This window comes from Rhincodon typus, chromosome 6, assembly GCF_021869965.1.
Source record: "Rhincodon typus isolate 14 chromosome 6, sRhiTyp1.1, whole genome shotgun sequence".
NCBI lineage: Eukaryota > Metazoa > Chordata > Chondrichthyes > Orectolobiformes > Rhincodontidae > Rhincodon > Rhincodon typus.
The window spans coordinates 57,752,770-57,772,935 of record NC_063337.1 but is presented as its reverse complement, the minus strand read 5'-3'; the positions used below and the strand labels follow the sequence as shown (position 1 = coordinate 57,772,935).

General features: G+C 38.1%; 1 protein-coding gene across 1 annotated transcript in view; it reads right to left on the bottom strand.

The window, feature by feature from the left end:
- The window catches only part of LOC109931079 (transmembrane protein 135-like), a 383,770-nt gene that overhangs the window by 167,014 nt on the left and 196,590 nt on the right, over positions 1-20,166 (bottom strand). Inside the window, exon 5 of the mRNA XM_048598395.1 lies at positions 13,343-13,408. Within this exon, the coding sequence (XP_048454352.1) occupies positions 13,343-13,408 (66 nt within the window). The remainder of the gene's footprint in view (positions 1-13,342; positions 13,409-20,166) is intronic.

Below are 20,166 nucleotides of genomic sequence, written 5' to 3'. Positions count from 1 at the left end.
CTTAATCTTTTGGATGAGCCTACCATGAGGAACTTTGCCTCTACTCTTATTCCACAACTGTTTCCACTTTGTTCTAGTACTCACCATTCAGCTGTTGCCCTCATACTTCCACAGCCTAATGTCCCTTTTCTACCAATTGTTAATGCATTTGATCTTAATTCTTCTCTCCATGCAGTCTTTCTTGTTTCCCCTCTTCTCACCACATTGCCGCTGTCTCTACATTATTTTTCCATCTCATGTTCCTACTGAACATCTCCTCCCTCCCACCCTTTATCCTGAACGCCCCCACCTTGCTTCTGCACCCGACATCACCGAGTCCCATCTATTTCGATCGTTCCTTTATAGCTTTGAGAAGTTGGAATCTGTGGCAAGCACAAACAACATCAAACGTTTCATAAATATTAAAACTTGCATAATCAAGTTTATGAAGTTTGTGGAACAAAATTTCCTGAAAACAAGCTCATAAAAATATCATACCTATTGCGTAATGCCAATTTCTAGTTTTAAGAGAGAAAATTTTGATTTTAATGACTTGCAAGTTTTCAAAACTATATCCAAGTTTCCTCGATTTTGTTTGGCAATTCTGCAAAATCTCCATTGAAACTGCCTACCATGGTCATCAACATTGATCCTGTGTATCAGAACTTACAAATTTCCTGAGCTTAGTCCTAAACAAGCTATAAATGTAAGCCTTCAATGTTAGCTGCAATAGAGCCCAAAATCATATTTATGGCAATCACCTCATCATTAAAGATTCCAGTTACTGAGTAAAACAAACTACAGATGAAAACATTTCCCTGATTTATCAGAACAGAGTGGCCAGATTATACAATCCTAAAATGATAGGCTAAACACAAAACAGAATCAAGAGGCCAAGAAAGGGAAGTCTACCACTTTTAACATTGAAAAAAAAACATAGTGTCACCTATAGCAGTCACAGAGGTTGCAAGAATTTAAAGAGCTTTCAATGAAATTCAGGCACAACATATCAAATTTTATGTATAATAGATTGAAGTAACTCAGATCAACATCAAGAATTACTATTTCCATGAGGTACTGGGGCGATTACTAGAAAGTCATACCCCAGCAAGAGTGAAGGGCTGAAACTTCTAAGGAAAAATGGCTCTTGCAAGGGCAGTTGAGTTAGTCACACTACCATATCCTCTCCCTGAAAGCGTGCAAATATTTTTCTTTTCCATGTTTATCCTTTGAAACTTGTGAATTAAACTACCCTCACCACCCTTTCAGGCAGTATATTGTAAGAGATGCTGTTCTCCTGTTTCTCACTGAAAATGCACTAAATATTTCAAGTCCCATATGGCTCAGTGACAGGCCATCGAAGGCCTTATGAATTTCAGCAACCATCAAGGAAGAACCTTCAGCTGGAGATTTGAGCTGCAAATAATCAGCTACACAAAACATTCTTGATCAAGTGTAGTTTGTTTAGCATTGCTGTCAATATTATGAAATCTAGCCCACACTAAAAGCAGCAATACAGAGGGCATGAATTAATCCCAAAAACCAATAAACACAATTTGACATTAATAATATGCCTGTGCATAAAACTTGGCACAACTCTATTTCTAATAAGCATATTTTATCAAATGATGTAAATGACAGTACACTTGCACCATGACAAACAGAAAGTAGAGAATAATGAGGAACAGCTGAATATGCAAGTGCTTTCCCAGGAGAAGACGTCATGACATTAGAATGAGAAAGTTGTTCATAGTGGACTTTTAAATCATAACTCGAGTAGTTCAATATTCCTGGGAAGAACTGAATACTTGCTTGATAGAAAAATATTTATAATCAATCAAGCAGATATAATGGGACATGTTACTTGGCTTCTTTCAACATTTTTCGCAATTGAAAAATTTGAATCAAAACAGTATTCTCCTGCCCTTCCCTTTCAGGCAACATATAAAAGGGTGCAGTCAACATAATTAAAAGGAAAACCAACTAGCCAAGACAAATATATAGACTACAGAGAAATGAAACAGTTACTTAAAAACTGAATCTCTTTATACCAGTATAAATAAAACTGGGTGGCTGCAAGGAATATGACAAATGTTTTACAAAATCCTCACAAATTTACAAAAGGAAAGCTTAGCGTCATCTCTTAAGTTCATCTAAAAAAGGTTACTTTCTTTAACAGCTTCCGACACAGCTCTTTCAGGCCGTTAGCATTTTTCAGACAAGAGCACACAAAGTGCAGATAGTACTGACTTACACAGACATAAGGAAATGACGGATAAAGCCTAGCAATACATATGTGGTTGCCAAACCTACCCAGATGGCTAGAATTTATTCCAACCTTTAATTCATTTCATTTCAAGTATAAAGCATCAAAGTGAGAAAACAATGTAGGATAAAGTGAAAACTGGTTAACAAAAAAATGTTGTGCTCATTTATATGTCCAAGATAATTTGAAAGACCACAATAATAAAATGATTAAACTGCTATTGTCAATCTTCATTTTATTCTGTGTTTAAAATTCAGCTCCCCTTCCAACAAATAAGACTTGCCAAGTTATTTTCTTGTTCTCAAAGTTCCTGATTAACAATATACTAAATAACAATATACTTCATATCAAACATTGCAGATCAACATGAACACAAAATATGATCTTTGCACGTTTTCTCACAAGCTGCATTCCTATTCATCACATTATACTAACAGCAAGTGACAACATTCATCACTTTTGCAGGGAATATCAAATTCTTTGCTTCAGGTTCTAATCTAATCCCGCTATGTTTAATTGTTACTAACCCAAGGTTATGTAAGACTTCTTCCGGACGATGTCTTCAACTCAAATTTACTCGAATTTTACTATAAACAAATTTTTGTATCAATGTTCAATATCAAAACAAGAACCATGTGAAGGCTGTTTTAATTGCGGGTTTTAAAGAGTGAAAAGAGAGATGAGAGAGGAAGTAATTCGAGGATAGAGGGGAAAGAACTCAAATTATCAAAGACTTCAAGCTGATTTGTCTAATCATTAAACAGATGTCAGACGGCCAGTGATTGGTGATGCAAATATGACCATTTCCAGGTCACATAATTCATGTGATTCACATAATTCAATTCAAAGGATAGACAACTTGGTGTGTATTATCCAATGGTAAGAATTTGGCCGAGTAAGTACTTTCATTACCCAACATGGTTAAATGTTCCACTATTGTGCCTGCATTAGCAGACAATAAATACTGTTTTATGGCACATTAGCCAAAGTGATTTCCCTAACTATTTGTTCTATAACAAATTAACCACTGCACTGGTATTAAGACAATCATATGAATAAAAAGTTCAGTCTGTTGAAATGCTACACGTCAAAAATCTGTGGGAGATGTGAACAGTCTGGGCCAGATCTGGCAAAGAACAGACTTACCATCAAATTAGCAGTTAATGCAACAGGCTAATATTACTGTCCTTAAGATGCCAGGGTAGTCCAACTTAACTGATTCCCAATCTACTCATATTTTCACCTCTTAACACCCCTCAACATCCTCTGGAATAAAGATGGAAGACAGTGTCAATAGATGGTGAATCTTAATACAATTAAATGTTTTATAAAAAATGCTACCTGCAGTGAATGATTTAATTTAGATTCAAAGGTAGTGTCCCTACTCCTGAACTGAGACACCTGGGTTCAAATCCCACGTACTCCAGAGAAGAGACATAACATCCCTGAACAAGTTGTTTAGAAAACTAAGTGATTTCTATTATCTGAAGAAAACTGGGGACCCCTCGTGTGGTGCAGTGGTAGTGTTCCTATCCCTGGACCAGGAGACCTGGGCTCAAGTTCCATCTGCTCCAGAGATGTGTTATAACATTGCTGATCAGGTTAATTAGGAAAACAGAATAAATGGAAAAAAAAGAACCAACATGAATTCAATTGTATTTCAGCAGACTATGGCACTTTGGCAGCTAAAGAATCCTTGTAAATTAGTGCAAAATTAAATGTAATTAATGAAGACTTGTAGCAAGAACTGTACATTGAAATGGTGAACATATAATCTCCAAAACGGAGATATAAATGTGCTAGCATTTTAGGTCAGGTGGCAACTAAATGTTAGACATCATCAGGACTTGTACCTAACTTCACTGTTACTGTTTATAAGCAATTTCACAGGCACATAAGATCAGGGTGGGAGGTAGTAATGGATGTAGGGATGAGAGGAAGCACATATTAGAATGAGTGAGTGAGAGAAACTAATGGACATCGACAGGCAAAAGATAGATAACACACTCAAAGCATACCAACTACGGATTTAAATCTAGTAGTACAAATACTACATTAGCAAGCTCATCTACACCCTAATTCAGTTAATCTCACAATTGCCTTTGGGTGCACTTTCACACTAATTTAAATTCCCTTGTATTATGCAACCACAGAACTTTACAGTCTTCAAACGGCTATTTGGCAGACTCACCAGTATTCCGAGCTAGTGGGGCACAAGCTCTAGAGACACTGCCTGCAAATAAGAACCAATGTATTACTTCGAGAAACCCTCCATTTCTGATGCCTTCAATTTTAAGCATCAGATCACTTTCATATTCTCAAAAGACAAATGTCAATCAAGATTAACTGTGCAGGATTTTGGGTTGAGAGGCACGATACGTTATAATACAATATGCAGCCAAATATAGTCATCAACTGTTTGTTCTGAATCTATTCCTCATGCAGTAAGTTATAAATTCTACATGCCACTTTCTTGACAAAAAAAGAATCATAGGTACACTGAAGTGATTAAAACCGGGTATTTTGGGACTGTAGACACATTAAACTCTATGTTTTCTAGCTGTAAGTTCGATTTTAAATATGGAAGAAAATTAATCAAATTTCATTACTGAGCGATTAATTACTCATGCTAAGGAACTACTTTCTACTTCATTAATCCAAAGATATATTCTAATTGCTGTATACAATGGAAAACAAATGGGCACAAGCTCCAGTGCAAACTGTTTTACTATAAAATGGGTCTAACTTAACATATCAGAAATACAATGGTACCAAGTCTCTGCAATTATTTGCCTTCAATATTTAGAAATTAACAACAGTGCTTTTTGCCTCTAAACAGTTGGTCAGTACGTTTTCCCTATACCATTGCTTAATTTTTAATGATATCAACACCAGTCTAACGAAAAACATGTGCCCCTACCATTGTTAGTTTGCTAAAGGCACGAGCATGACTCATTCTATAATGTATTTGCTTCCTTATTTGAAAGGGCATAAGCCTACACACTATGTCCTAGCCTCCACATTTAACTCAGATCATGAAGTCACACAAGTAATTTTGGGCAGGTAGCTCAGGGTGTACAGCGACCAGCAGCCCACTTTTTCCAAAAATCTCATTGTACCGCTTTGTAATCAGGCAGCCATGCAATCCTCCACTGGATCTGCAGCAAATCGTTATACTAAAGAACAAACTTGCTCTTACTCTGCATATTAATGTTCCTATTGCGTTCTGTCCCTTCCAGATATTGTGGGAAGACGAACTTGACATAATAATATAAATCTACAAAATATTGTATTGAAAGGTAATTTATCGATATTCTGAAGAAACATCTGTCCTGAATTCCTTTAAATATGCATTAGAAGATCACTACTGAATTCTAACTCAATATTACTGCATCCATCACCAGTTGCCCTCTATCCACCCTACCTCCAATGTTTCAAATGAAAACAAAACACAGTTCTGTTAGATTTAAATAAAATTAAGTCTATGGAACATGATGTATGGCTCCTTTGACAAATAATTAGCTCCACGAGCAGAAAAAGACCAATTTGTTTGTATAGGATTAAAGAAATGCTACTCACCTTCCACAAAACACGAGACAAATTAAACCAAGAGACACTTTTCCTTTTGAACCTAAACAGACTGAATTTTCTCAGAATATATAAACCAAAGGAACTGATTGAAACATTATGTGAGGCATCATAAATCTGCATTATTATATTTTTTGTGAAGAAAGTTCATCTGTCTTTAAAACAGACATGAGGATTCTCAAAATCAACCCTTAAGCAAAATGATCCACTTGTAGATGTACTACAGCAGCTAAAAACAAACTGTTATCTTAACAGACAATTCCTAAAGGTCTTTCAATCATTTGAGAATTCCAAGACTGCCAATTTGTGATGATACTACGGTTTTAAGAGGTACATTTTGTCTTGGTTTTTGTTTTGAGGAGAGGTTTCAAGATAGAGGTGTCAAGTTGGCTATTTGATTCCAATAAAGTAAACAGCTTGAGGCACCTTGGAATATTTTTATTTAATTGGAACAATAGAAGCAGCCTGAATGGGTTGGGCAAGCTCCCCCAGAACCAGGACTTTTAGTTTTCAATTGCAGTTGCTGGGGTCTTCAAGCTAGGTTTGGAAGCTGCACTACATCTCTTCCTGCTACCTACCTACCTGCCCACCCACTCAGTCATGAGTTTTCACGTGATGTTTTTTTCTTTTTGGACTGGAGAATTGCCTGTGAGACAATCTATTTTACGGAATTTGCCTTTGCTAAGGATGCATTTATGAGATGCTAGTATATTGGAACAGTTACTATTTAGTAGTTAAATAATCTATTATTTTATTAAGTTTTCCAATAAAGTTTTTTTTCCAATTCATTCTTCCTTTTGTTGTATTTTAACTACAGTATATGAATAAAGTGAGTTTATCTTCAAAACTGGTAGTTTGACCAATTGATTTGTATCCAAAATGCAAAGCCTGGCACTTGCCTTTAAAATAAGATAAAGTTAGGATCTAAGCTATCTTCTTAATATATTTTGAGAGTTTTAGCTGGTCCATAACATGCTGAAACCTCAAAATGTGTGAAGAGTCAAAAAGATTTGATAGTGCTGAAAAACAGGAGATGAGAGGAACACCACCAAACATATCAACATAATGAACTATGTGGAACTATGAAAACTCAAAATTACTATGCTGCAGTCATTTCATTGGATTAAGATACAACAGCCATTTTAAGGCATCTTAAAAGAAAGCTACTGTTTCTCAACAGAGAGGGGTAGCCAGGATTGCTGTACTGAATGAGAAAGAGCGAGAGAGTATGTACACATACGTATACATGCATTTTGAATTACTCACAGGGGTCAACACTTACATTTTCATATTATCTAGTTACTAATCAATTCTGCATTTTCATTGAATGGATTAACACATCAATATTTTTGAGTTTGCTAAAGAAATCCAGCTGATGGATCTTTTCATTCTAAGTCTAATATAAAGAAAACATACAATTAACCACATCAGGATTGAGTAATACATTGTTATTTTATGTTGCAAGCCATGGAGTACTAGGATTAGAGTGACAATGCACTCTTAACATATTGATTGTAACACTTGTTCCAAGTATAAAGCTATGTGCTGGTTACTTTCACATTGAATCACTCAAACTAAAACAGGGCTGTATACATGCTTGTATAAATTTTTAGTTCACGAACCGCTTGGAAAACATGCCTGCTACATGGTCATGACAAAAATGTTACTTAACCACATTAATGAAACAATATAGAAGTTTCACATAATCACTATCACTCTCCTAGTATATAATGTTTTTTACAAGATCATGCCAGCAATAATTGACTAATGTTCCTGATTGATACAATTAGTCGATGTTGTGGAACAGACATGAGTAACCTAATTCCATTTACAGTTACAAACTGAGACACTGGTGTGACTCACTGTTGGCTGCTGACATAAGCCCAAAGTCCACTACCTCAATTACACACAAAACGCATAGCAGTGTGATGAGGCCATTATAACAGCAGTCACAGCCACCCAAAGATAATGGTAAAATTAAATTTTAAAGATAAATTTTCTCAGCTGCTAAAACTTTGGTCATTTACATCTGGTACTCCACTTACTAGCATTAATGAAACACTATATTAATAGAGATAACAAGGTGTAGAGCTGGATGAACACAGCAGGCCAAGCAGCGTCAGAGCAGCAGGAAAGCTGACGTTTCCGGCCTAGACCCTTCTTCAGAAATGGGGGAGGGGGAGGGGAAGGGGATTGGGATTCTGAAATAAATAGGGAGAGAGGGGGAGGTGGATAGAAGATGGGTTAAGGAGAAGATAGGTGGAGAGGAGACAGACAGGTCAAGAGGCGGGAGTAGAGCCAGTAAAGGTGAGTGCAGGTGGGGAGTTAGGGAGGGGATAGGTCGGTTCAGGGAGGACGGACCGGTCAAGGAGGCGGGATGAGGCTAGTATGTAGGAGATGGGGGTGGGACTTGAAGTGGGAGGAGTGGATAGGTGGGAGGACAGGTTAGGGAGACGGGTACGAGCTGGGCTGGTTTTGGGATGCGGTCAGGGGAGGGGAGATTTTGAAGCTTGTGAAGTCCACATTGATACCATTGGGCGAAATATGAGATGCTGTTCCTGCAACCTTCGGGTGGCATCGTTGTGGCACTGCAGCAGGCCCAGGATGGCCATGTCGTCCAAGGAGTGGGAGGGGGAGTTGAAATGGTTTGCGACTGGGAGGTGCAGTTGTTTGTTGCAAACCGAGCGTAGGTGTTCCACAAAGCAGTCCCCAAACCTCCGCTTGGTTTCCCCGATGTAGAGGAGACCAATCCCCCTCCCACTCCTTGGACGACATGTCCATCCTGGGCCTCCTGCAGTGCCACAACAATGCCACCCGAACGTTGCAAGAACAGCATCACATATTTCACTTGGGAACCCTACAGCCCAATGGTATCAATGTGGACTTCACAAGCTTCAAAATCTCCCCTCCCCCGACCGCATCCCAAAACCAGCCCAGTTTGTACCCGCCTCCCTAACCTGTCCTCCCACCTATCCATTCCTCCCACCTCAAGCCCCACCCCCATCTCCTACCTACTAGCGTCATCCCACCTCCTTGACCTGTCAGTCCTCCCTGGACCGACCTATCCCCTCCCTAACTCCCCACCTGCACTCACCTTTACTGGCTCCACCCACGCCTCCTTGACCTGTCTGTCTCCTCTCCACCTATCTTCTCCTTTATCCATCTTCTATCCACTTCACCCTCTCTCCCTATTTATTTCAGAATCCCCTTCCCTTCCCCTCCCCCTCCCCCATTTCTGAAGAAGTGTCTGGACCTGAAACGTCAGCTTTCCTGCTCCTCTGATCCTGCGTGGCCTGCTGTGTTCATCTAGCTCTACACCTTGTTATCTCAGATTCTCCAGCATTGGCAGTTCCTACTATACCTATATTAATAGGTTCCACCTGGGACTAATATCAGAAAATAATTAAGGGTCTAAAATAATGGTCCATATTTTGAAATAATTGAAATGAAAATTGGTGCACAACTTGAGGTGACTGTAGATGCAGAGTTAAAACTAGAAATCAGGAAACTCCTGTCTGAGTTGTCCTACTGCTCAGATGCTTTACTGCGATCAGAAATTCAAGAAAAGAGTCAGCATGAAATGTATACGTGAAGCTGCTCTATTTATATTACTAATTCTCACAAGCATGTAAAAAAAAGTTAAGGTTTGTGTCAGTAAATTTTAACTTCCATAATTGTAAACTCTCATTTCCTGGGATGTTGTTTATTATTGAACATATTAAGTGTAAACTGAACATTTTTGTTGGCTTTTCTCTTTCTCTATGCCACGTTCTGTATACAATTTGGCATTGTATTTTTTTCTCTAACGTGTAGGATGGGAACAGAGATTGGCAGGCAAGGTAGCTTGTCAGGTCAATTAAGAGATATCAAAGTCTTTAATCAGGGGTCAACAGGGTCCAGTTGGCCTGCTGGCCTCCTGTGGCATCAGGAACATGGCATACGCCTGAAGGTCATGGTCTCCTGATGACAGACTGGGGAGACCTCTGTCAGGGTCTCTTTGAGGTTCCACTGTTTAGCTGACCACAGCTGCAGCCACAAACTGCCTTCACTTGCAATAGTGACCATTTTTATTTTAAATACATTAACAGTACGGAGGAGGGATCTCAAAATAGAGACATTCTTTCTCTCCCTCTCTCCTTATCTGTAACTACAGGTTGCACCTCCTTCAGTGATGCAGGATGTCCAAATGACCATTCCTCCAGTTTCAATACCTGATTGCTATCCTTAATTGATGGCAAGTGCACCTTTGAGTCATTCATTAGCCAATGCATTCAAAATCTTGCCTATACTTTATAGTTCAGACTCAGTGCTGCAAAAGTAAGAATTCTTCACGCTGATCAACAAAATACATTGCTGCTTGAAAATGCTCAGCATGTTTTGCAGCATATGTTCCAGATGTTACCAGGCTTGCAGAGTATTTACAATACTTTCTGTTTTCATTTCAGATTTACAGCACCTGCTCTATTTTGCTTTTATGAACAGTTGCTTGTCATGTTCACACATGTCTTAGTTCTCTTCTGGAGGGCTGCACACCAAAATAGCTTTACAATCACAGCAAGTTCATAGTCAAAACTTCATGAAAAGTTTGCAGGTAACAGTAAATGGCTTGCAACACTCACCGATGACAGCATATTCATGACAGACTGTGAAATTCAGCCAGAATGACTGTGGTCAACTATGGAGTTAATTAGTGAGACCACCATGTATGCAACAAGTTCATTTCATAATCTATAAACTGACATCTCCTTGGAAGAACTTAATGGTTGTTTTATAGGAAAGCTCTAACTTATCCTATATTCATAAATACATGTAAATATTTATTTCAAGCAATGTCTCAAATTTAAATTAGATTTTTACATTTTGCTTCCTGATTACAAGAATTATACTGCTCTCTTAACATAATACATTAAGTAATTTCATAATTTATTAATACTACAACAAGCTAAACAATGAAAAATGGTAGGTCCTAACCACTGTTCTTCGAGCTAATGCTAATTTTAGTGAAATATTATTCAAGTACATAACATAAAAATAATGAAACATAAATTAAGCTCATAGAAACAGCATATTATATGGTCCTTCAGCACATTTTTTTTGGAAAAAACATAGGGTTCTTACGAGTGCAATTGTGAAGTGCAAGGCAGGAATCTAAAATTTGTGGTTCCTTTCATAGATTTGTGGGTGTTTTTTTAATGTATGTCTGCGGGAGGCGATGGCCGAGTGCTATTATCATTGGACTGTTAATCCAGAGACCCAGACAACATGCTGGGGACCCGGGTTTGAATCCCGCCACAGCAGATGGTGGATTTGAATTCAATAAATATCTGGAATTAAGAATCCAATGATGACTGTGAATCCATTGTCGATTGTTAGAAAAACCCATCTGGTTCACTAATGTCCTATTGAGAAGGACACTGCCATCTTTACCTGGTCTGGCTTAAATGTGACTCCAGACCAACAGCAACGTGGTTCACTCTTAACTGCCCTCTGATGGGCAATAAATGCTGCCTAGCCAGCAACACCCTCATCCCATAAACAAATAAAGAAAAAAAGAGCAGCAGTTGAAGTTGCCAGTTCAGAAAGCCTCAGAAAATGAAACAAGTGTATCAAAAAAAAGCCTTACAGGCAGCAGGCAAAACAGCGGTCTTGTTTTGATAACAAAGTGTGGAGCTGGAGGAACACAGCAGGCCAGGCAGCAGAGGAACAGGAACATTGTGTCGAAATTTCTGAAGAAGGATCCCAGAGAAGGGAATGGTGCCAGGTGGCAGGTTCGGCTGTGCTCTGAGGCTTCTTGTGAAGAATCAGACAGTGGTGAGAAATGGATAGAGGCCACAAGTCAGGAGGCAGGGAGTGGCTTGAGAGGCACAGGCTGCTCCAAAACAGCACCAATTGGATCAGGTAAGGTATTGCAAGAGATGAAATTACATTAATACAAATCTCACAATATTCGCAGAGATTTCTGGTCTTGTTGGTGTATAGCAACAGGGGTGTAGCTATTTCTGCATCACATTTTCAGTACTATTGACAGAACGTGATCAGTGCCAAAAGCTTTTGCAGCATCCTGTGTCTTAAGCCATTTCTTGATAGCTCATGGAGTATATTGAATTTGCTGAAAGACTGACATCTGTAATGCTGGCATCTCCATGGGAGGTTGAGCTGGATTATCTACTTGGCAATTCTGGCTGAAGATGTATACAAATGTTTCAGCTCTGTCTTTTGCACTGATGTGCTGAGCTCCTCCATTATTGAGAACCGGGGTATTTATGGAGCCTTCACCTCCAATTTGTTTTTTTTTTAAGTTGTTCTCCACCATTCACAACTGAACATCGCAGAATGGCAGACTTGAAATCTGATCCATTGGTGGTACAATCACTTAGCCCTATCTCTTGCGTGCTCCTTGCTCTGCTTGGCACGCAAGTAGTCTCATGTTGTAGCTTTACAAGGTTGACACATCATTTTTAAATCTGCCTGGTACTGCTCCTGGCATGACCTCCTGCACTCTTCATTGAATCATTACTTGCTGGTAATTGAGTGGAAGATATGTCAGGCCTTGAGGTTATGGATTGCGGTTGAATACAATTCCACAAGCTCATGCATGCACAATATTGAGTTGTTCCATCTATTCAAACGTGTCCCAATCTAGCACAGTGATACTGCCACATTACGTCATGAAGGTTCTCCTCAATATAAAGGTGTGACTTCATCTCAAGGACTTTGTAGTATTCACTCCTATTCATATTGCCATAGATCAATGCATCTGCGCCAGGTAGATTGGTGGGAACAGATCAAGTAGATTTTTCCTTCATCACCTCCTGCAGACCCACTCCTTCGGCCATATCTGGTACTACAGCCAGAGGCTGTCACATTTAAACAGTACTACAAATCTACCCATATTTGTATTTTGATGATGTCTATTAATAATTCAAACTAATCATTTTTATATCCATCTTGTACATAAGTCATTCAGGGACTTGAATAGCACAAGACTCTGGGTTAAGGGAAGTCTGATAGCCAAGAGCATTTACCTTAATAAATACTTAAAACAAAAAAAGTGGTGCACTCTTAACTTAAGTTACCTCAAAAAATATGGGCATCCATTTATTGCCTGCGAGATTTCCAGTGTAACTCACATTTATTGTTCTCTTTGGAAGCCAAAAGAGTTTTGTTCATTCAGGATTGAATTGAAAACATGCTGCACAAACTGACTAACTTGATACATAAAATGATCACACAAAATACAGTTTGAGGAAGGCCTTAATGTGAAAACCCACCCAATCAGGCAGAAAAGGATTAGGTGAGTATCAAAATCTTAAAAATCAAAGTTGTAGCCCCAAATCATCACATTCCTCACCACAATAGTATTAACATAGCCCTCAATTTTTTTATGGAGGCAATTTTGTCAACCTACTTTGCGATTTACCTCAGTCAATAGTGCATGTTCATTGGCGGATAAAAATAATTCCATTTTAATATTCAATGACACTAAAACAGATTGTGATAAATTCTTACCTCTCCGTGTTTAACTGATGTGATAAGACCCCTTGTTACTGCCATTCGAAATATACTTTCAGTTGCCTGTAAAGAAAGACAATTTTAAGAATACAGAAAATGAGGACCATTCTAAAGTAGTGCCCATAGCACTGGAATTTTTTTTTCCTATAGCTGGTACTTAATATAAGTCTCAAAAACAAATATCTCAGGAGCAGAGTTCTCATTTGTAGACCTGTCAGCCCTTAAACGATACTAAAAAATATTTTTGAAATTCCCACACTATTCAATAGCTGAAGGATAAACCAGATTCTATAAGCTGTAAAAACTTCCCTTCACACAGCCCTCCACATTTTCTGTAAACCTCAAACAAGAATTTTAAACCAACTTGAAATGATTCCTCTTCTCTTCAACTAGCAATCTCGACTAACAATACTAAATCTACACAACTATCAGAGCAACATTCCCTACATCAATCTGCCTTTCTCACAAGAGGATTTAAATACAGGAACAAAGAAATGTTGCTTCAATTGTACAGAACTGTACTGGTGAGACGGCACCTTAAGTATCCATTCAGTAATGGCCCTTAAGAAAGGAAATACTTGCCGTACGGGGAGTGCAGTGAGACTTACCAGACTGATTCTTGGGACTGTGGGACTGTCCTATAAGGAGAGATTGTGGAGAATGGCCTGTACTTTCTGGAGTACGAGAGGTGATCTCATAGAAACATCACAACATTCTTCAAGGGACAGTGGAGATGCATAAAGGATGTTTTCCCCAGCTGTGGTGTCCAACAACAGGGGAGAAAAACTCAGAATAAAACATGAGTCATTTAGGACTGAGCGGAGAAAGCAATCAGACAGTGATGAAACTTTGGAATTCTCCTCTCCACACAGCTGTGGAACTCAGTCATTAAGTAAGTTCAAGATAGAAATTGATAGCTTTCTAGTAAATAATGATGTCAAGGGAAATGGGGATAGTACAGAAATATGGCACTGCAGTGGATGATTGTCAATGACTTAGAACGGCAGACCAAGCTCAAGAGGCTAAGGGGCCTAATCCTGGCCCCATGTTTCAATGTTCCTAGGCCATTGCAAAGGACATTTAAGTATCAACCATTTGGCTGCGGATATGGAGTCATGGCAGATTCCTTCTTTAAAAAGGACATTACTGAAGCAGATGTTTGTTTTACAACAATCCAGTGGTTTCATGTTCATGAGACTAGCATTTTATTTCAAATATATAAACTGAATTTAAATTTCATCAGAATTTTTCAAAACAATGGTTGATGACAGTCTCATGGCCACCACTGAGGCTAGGTTTCAATTCTAGACTTTATTAAATTAATTAAATTTAAGTTCTGAAATCTCTTTGTCTACAGAGCAGTAGCTTGGGCCTCTGGGTTTCTAGTCAAATTACAATGCCATTAACTAGTAAGGAACAAAGAAAGCAACAGGGAGATTGATTAACTAATCAGATTGAAGAATTCTTACAAAATATAGTTCGGTATACAGAAAGCAAAGACTAAGACTGTAACAAACACTATAGGGAAGTTATAACTCAAAATTGCCAAAATTATATATGACACCCAAAGAAGAAATTATCGACAAGATTGTACTTTTCATTGCTCTTAATTTAATATGAATCAGAACCAATGCAAATTATACATGAATTAACATGGCAAAATAAAACATGGAGTGTTTGATATAAAGAACATCAAGAATTTGGTCATATTTCAGGAGTCCCAAATATTTGAGAAAAATATGAAGAAAAAAAAAATTATTTGGAACCCATTGTTTGCACCATGATATCAAAATTAATCAGGTGTCATAAGCCCAGTTGGAAATACCACCTCATCTCAACAGTGATTGTGGTAATTATCATTAAATTAATGACAATTAGCCTCAGATATTTGTGTGAATAGGCCTGGATTAGGTAAATCAAACCGATGCTCTGCAGTATTAATTTGATGGGGAAACAAAGTGTAACAAGGTCCATGCAAAGCTGGTGTTGATAGGCAGAATATAATCTGGGAAATTGCAGCTAATATCAGGCAAGACTGGTGTACCAGCTTTCAAATGGCAAGTTAGGATCAAGGAGGAGGGCAAGTTGGGCTCAGATGTGCATACTGTCAGTAACACTGAAGGATGAGCCAAAATAGAACTTATACAACCAGTGACTGCAACTAGACTAAGCTGTGCACAATTGGTATGTACATGAGCAGGCACAAGGAACACCCATCTCAGGTCCCAGTGTAAAAGCCCAGGTGACAAGTACAGCAATGAATTGAATGGTCAGACAGAGTTCCTGGCTAGTATTATCTGTCTCAATAGACTCAAAAGATGGCCTGGATACAACAGTTCAAGATCTTTTAAGAGATTCAGGTCAGCAAAGTGAACGTCTAGTTCAAGTACAAGGGCTTTACACCACAGCAAATGTATAATGCAAATGAGACAGGCCTGTTTGACAAGAATCTGCCTGATGCCATCTTGGCAGCAAAGACTGAGACCACTAATAATTAAGCAAAAAAAAAGGATTTAGAGCACGAAAGTACCAAGAGACATTCTGTTAGCCAGTAACAAGACAAGAAAGCATAAATTATCTCCGGCTCTTCTTCATGTGACTTTTCTTTGTGTTTGCAGCTCTTCTTTAGACTTTCTTAACTTCCTTCTGTTAGTTGTGCTTTTAAGTCAAGGCTTAGCCAGTCACATTGACCATTAATATCCAATAAAATAAGTGATCCCTTTATTACAATTGATGTAAACTCTTGGAGTCATTTTCAAACATTTTTAATAGAATTACAGACTCTACAAACAAATTTTCTTTGCTGTACTACTTCTGAACCAAAGGTCATTACAAGACATAACATGAGAAAAAAATTAGAAACTGAAGTCTCAAAACCAAACACGAAGAATCACTTTTAAAGAAAATCTATAAAATGTAACTTTTTTTGAGGGAATGAGATTGTATATTTGCAGAGTCAGAGAAATTGTTCATCTGCCCTACTCCTGATAAAACAAGGCTTAACGTTTTAAGAGATAGTAAGAACTGCTGATGCTGGAGTCAGAGATAACACAGTGTGGAGCTGGAGGAACCCAGCAGGCCAGGCAGCATCAGAGGAGCAGGAGAGTTGACTTTTCCGGTCAGGACCCTTCTTCAGAAATGCTTGGAGTTTAGAATTTAATTTAGAAATGCTAACGTTTTAATCAGTCCTTACAGCGAGAACATAACATCAGATCATTAGTTCAAGTTCATGCCTTAGTAGTGATTCCAATTCTGATTCCATCATCACAAACTACAACAGCCCACTCATATAGGAGCAGGTGACTTATAGCACAACTTCTGGATCCCCATGTTAAACTGCATACATGCAAATGCCATAAGGTGCCTTCAGTCTCACCCAGTTAATAATGGTGAATGCTCACAGCCTTGCCATTACTACAACTGGAAACTCCAGGGCAGTATGTTAAAAATCTTTCTTGAGCCTTCTGTGCTTCAGTGGAAATACCACAAATATTTCAACTTGTTCCCATTCATCTTATGGCTTAAATGGTCTTTCTATAATGGACCAATGAAATCTAAACAATGCACTAAAACTATGGTCTAAACCATTGCTTTTTACCATTATATGCTTGAACTTTGACTGTCAGTTTGGCAGTTTTTATGTTTCAACTTGCAATTTGTGTTTGACAGGTTAGGTGAAGGGAGAGGTGAGGTGAACCAATAAAAATATACATGAAATGTTCACATTTTTGAACAATGCAGAAAACCAGTCATGATTCAACATCTGCATTTAAAATGTCCAGTACATACATATTTGTTATTAAGTTGGTTTAGGGCCTCCAAAGAACTTATTTTTTGTGTTTTTTGATTATACAATTCCTACACCCTCAGAAATTATGCTTCCACTTCTAACAAATGATTTTCTGACTATTTAACAGCTAGCTTCTCAAGAATAGATATAAATAACAACTTTTTCATTGTCAGTTAGATAAAAAATAATTTAAATACATCTATACGTATTTGTATTTGTAACGTTACACATTTATAAATGAACAAATTTATTCTGCATCATAATTGAAGTTGAAGTGTTCCTAATTTAGATTCAGAATCAAATCAATAAATGTGACCATCATTATCAGAACCCAGTTAAAAGCATAAATCTGAAAAGTCATTGCAGTCCCACCAGACCACAAGGCTGCTCTTTCATTAGACAGACATAGCTGGTGATGGTTTAGTCTGAGGGTCGCAACACCTCAGCTGAGGGGAGAGGTTGAGAAGTACAGTCCTTCATAGTAACCTTAATTGGTGCAGGAATTGAACCCATGCTGTTGGCGTCACTGTGCATTGCAAACCAGCAAGCCTGCCAACCAAGCTAACCAACAACCTTCCCCCAGATAAAAACCAAAAGAACTGCGGATGCTGTAAATCAGGAACAAAAACAAAGTTATTGGAAAAGTTCAGCAGGTCTGGCAGCATCTGTGGAGGAGAAAACAGAGTTAACGTTTCGCGTCCGGTGACCCTTCCTCAGAACCTCCACCCAGACACCAATCTGTGGGATGGGGGAATGCAAACACAAATCTGAACAAAAATCTTGACAAGCAATCATACTTTGGAATCACCAAGAAGGGAAAATTGTCATCATGAAGTAATTCTTGAACAATTTCCACAAGAGGTCCAGAGGATGATCCAACATACAACAGTACAAATTAAGTAGAGGAGAAAATACAGAAAAATTATTGAGGTGTACAATACCGAGGCGTACAATAATTACATTGTTAATTAAGTATTCTACTTGCAGCTCTTCAGAAGTTAACACACATCACAAGGGATCACAAAAAGCTTGACTAATTCTTTAAGGTCACGTTCCTAGATTTGTCTAACAAGGTTCATTCGTTCTCTTTAATTGTAACGACGCCATAAACAACCTTACAACTAAAAACAAATCAGATATAAATAGGGTTCACACCAAGTAAATGCAGCAACTGAAAATAGAAGAACAATTATTTCCTACTGAATCTAAACAACATAACACAAGTAATTATACACCTGTTTGAGGGTAGGGCACTGCTTGTACAAAGGCATTTAATCTTAATGGGCCTGATGTGAACTCTCTTAAATTATCTAACATCCATGGCAACATCAAGCTCTTTTTCTCTTACACACCCTCTGCAACAGAAAAGGGGAGGGAACATGTTATACAAGTTTTTGTATTCCTTGGAATTGCTTTCTTTCATCAGTCTTCCCACCAACATTTTTAAGAATGTTTCAGCCAAACAGAATAGACTGAGAATCCAGTTAAGCTTCTTTTTTCTATTGAGAATCACTCATGTGTGGACTTTTCTTTCTCTACAAGCAAGAGATCTTTTTAATACACTGGTACTTATACAACTACACCACATGTCAAAACCATTCAAATACAAGACAAATCTGCAGACTTTGAAAGGTTGGTACCACAGATCCTTGACAGAAACGGCACACTTGATATGTTCCGTGTCACTAAGAAGATTAACACAACAAGTACAGCTTCCTTTCTGAAAAGAAAGGGAGAAGAGACCACCTGGACCTATCACAAACTGACAAAGGATAAGTTTCTAATGGCTGTGATAACTTCATTGGGTCAAAGGGAGTGGCAAGAGAAAATTCCAACATGTGGAAAATAAGCAAAAAAAAATGTACGTGATAAAACTTTACTACATTGAAATGGTCAGCAATATTTATGTCATGCAACTTCAGAGAATTTCCTGTTTAGAAACTTTTAAATAAGAAAAAATTGATTTTGAAAGGGGAAGGAATGATAATTCAACAATAACTAGGTAATTTTCTTCAACCATATTTTATTTACCTTTTTTGATTCAGTCATGCACAGTTAAGCCTGTAGTTCAGCAATAAAAATACCTTGAAGCAATTTCAGACCATCTCATTATTACAAATAATCACCATCTATCTTTGTATATAAGCTTGATCATAAACAAAAGGAAGCATTTTTTGTTAACAACTATTTGTAATAAGGTGAATAGAGCAGTTAACACTGTATGGGACAAATCATATCAAAATCTGAAAGAGAGCCTGTACAGAATACAAACATACTGATTTGATTGTCTAGTGTGATTCAGGTGAAATGATGAATACTTCTTCAACAACAACCAAATGTATTTCTATCAAATTATTAAAATAATAAACTATCCCAAGGTACTGTGCGGAAGAACTATCAAGCAAAATTTGACACCAAATCGCATCTGAAGATAGATGATGAAAAACTTGGTCAAAAGAGGTAGGTTATAAGGATTGTCTTGAAATTGCTAGTAGCATAGAGAAGCAGAGATTTAGGAGAGAATTCCAGAGAAAAGGATTTGGAGAACTAAAAGCACAGCCAGCAATGATGGAGTGATTAAAATTGGGGATGCTAAAGAGGCTCAAACAGGAGGAGAATGGATATCACAGAGGGCTGCAAAACTGCAAAGATATAAGGATTAGAAAGATAGAGGGCAGAATCTTACCACTTTCAACTCTGGAACCACAGTGAATGCAATTCCAGGTAACAAATCTGCCTCCCCAATTAAGGGCCTTCCAGGTACCCTTTCCCAGAGCTGAGCAATTAGCAGTCTGCCTCAGGGCTCGCTTTCCAATTATGAGGAAAAAGATGGGATAACCCTTCAGCAACAGTCATAAAGGTTCTCTACTTAAAGAGACCCAACAATGCTCTCAATGGCAGCATTGTCTGGTTTGATCCACTTAGTGTGGAGTGCAAAAGAGAGAAATGAAAAACGTGGATAGGCAGAGCCCTGGTTCCCTGATGATAATGTTAAAAGCAGTCAGTTCAAGCAGACAAGTTGGGGTTGGGT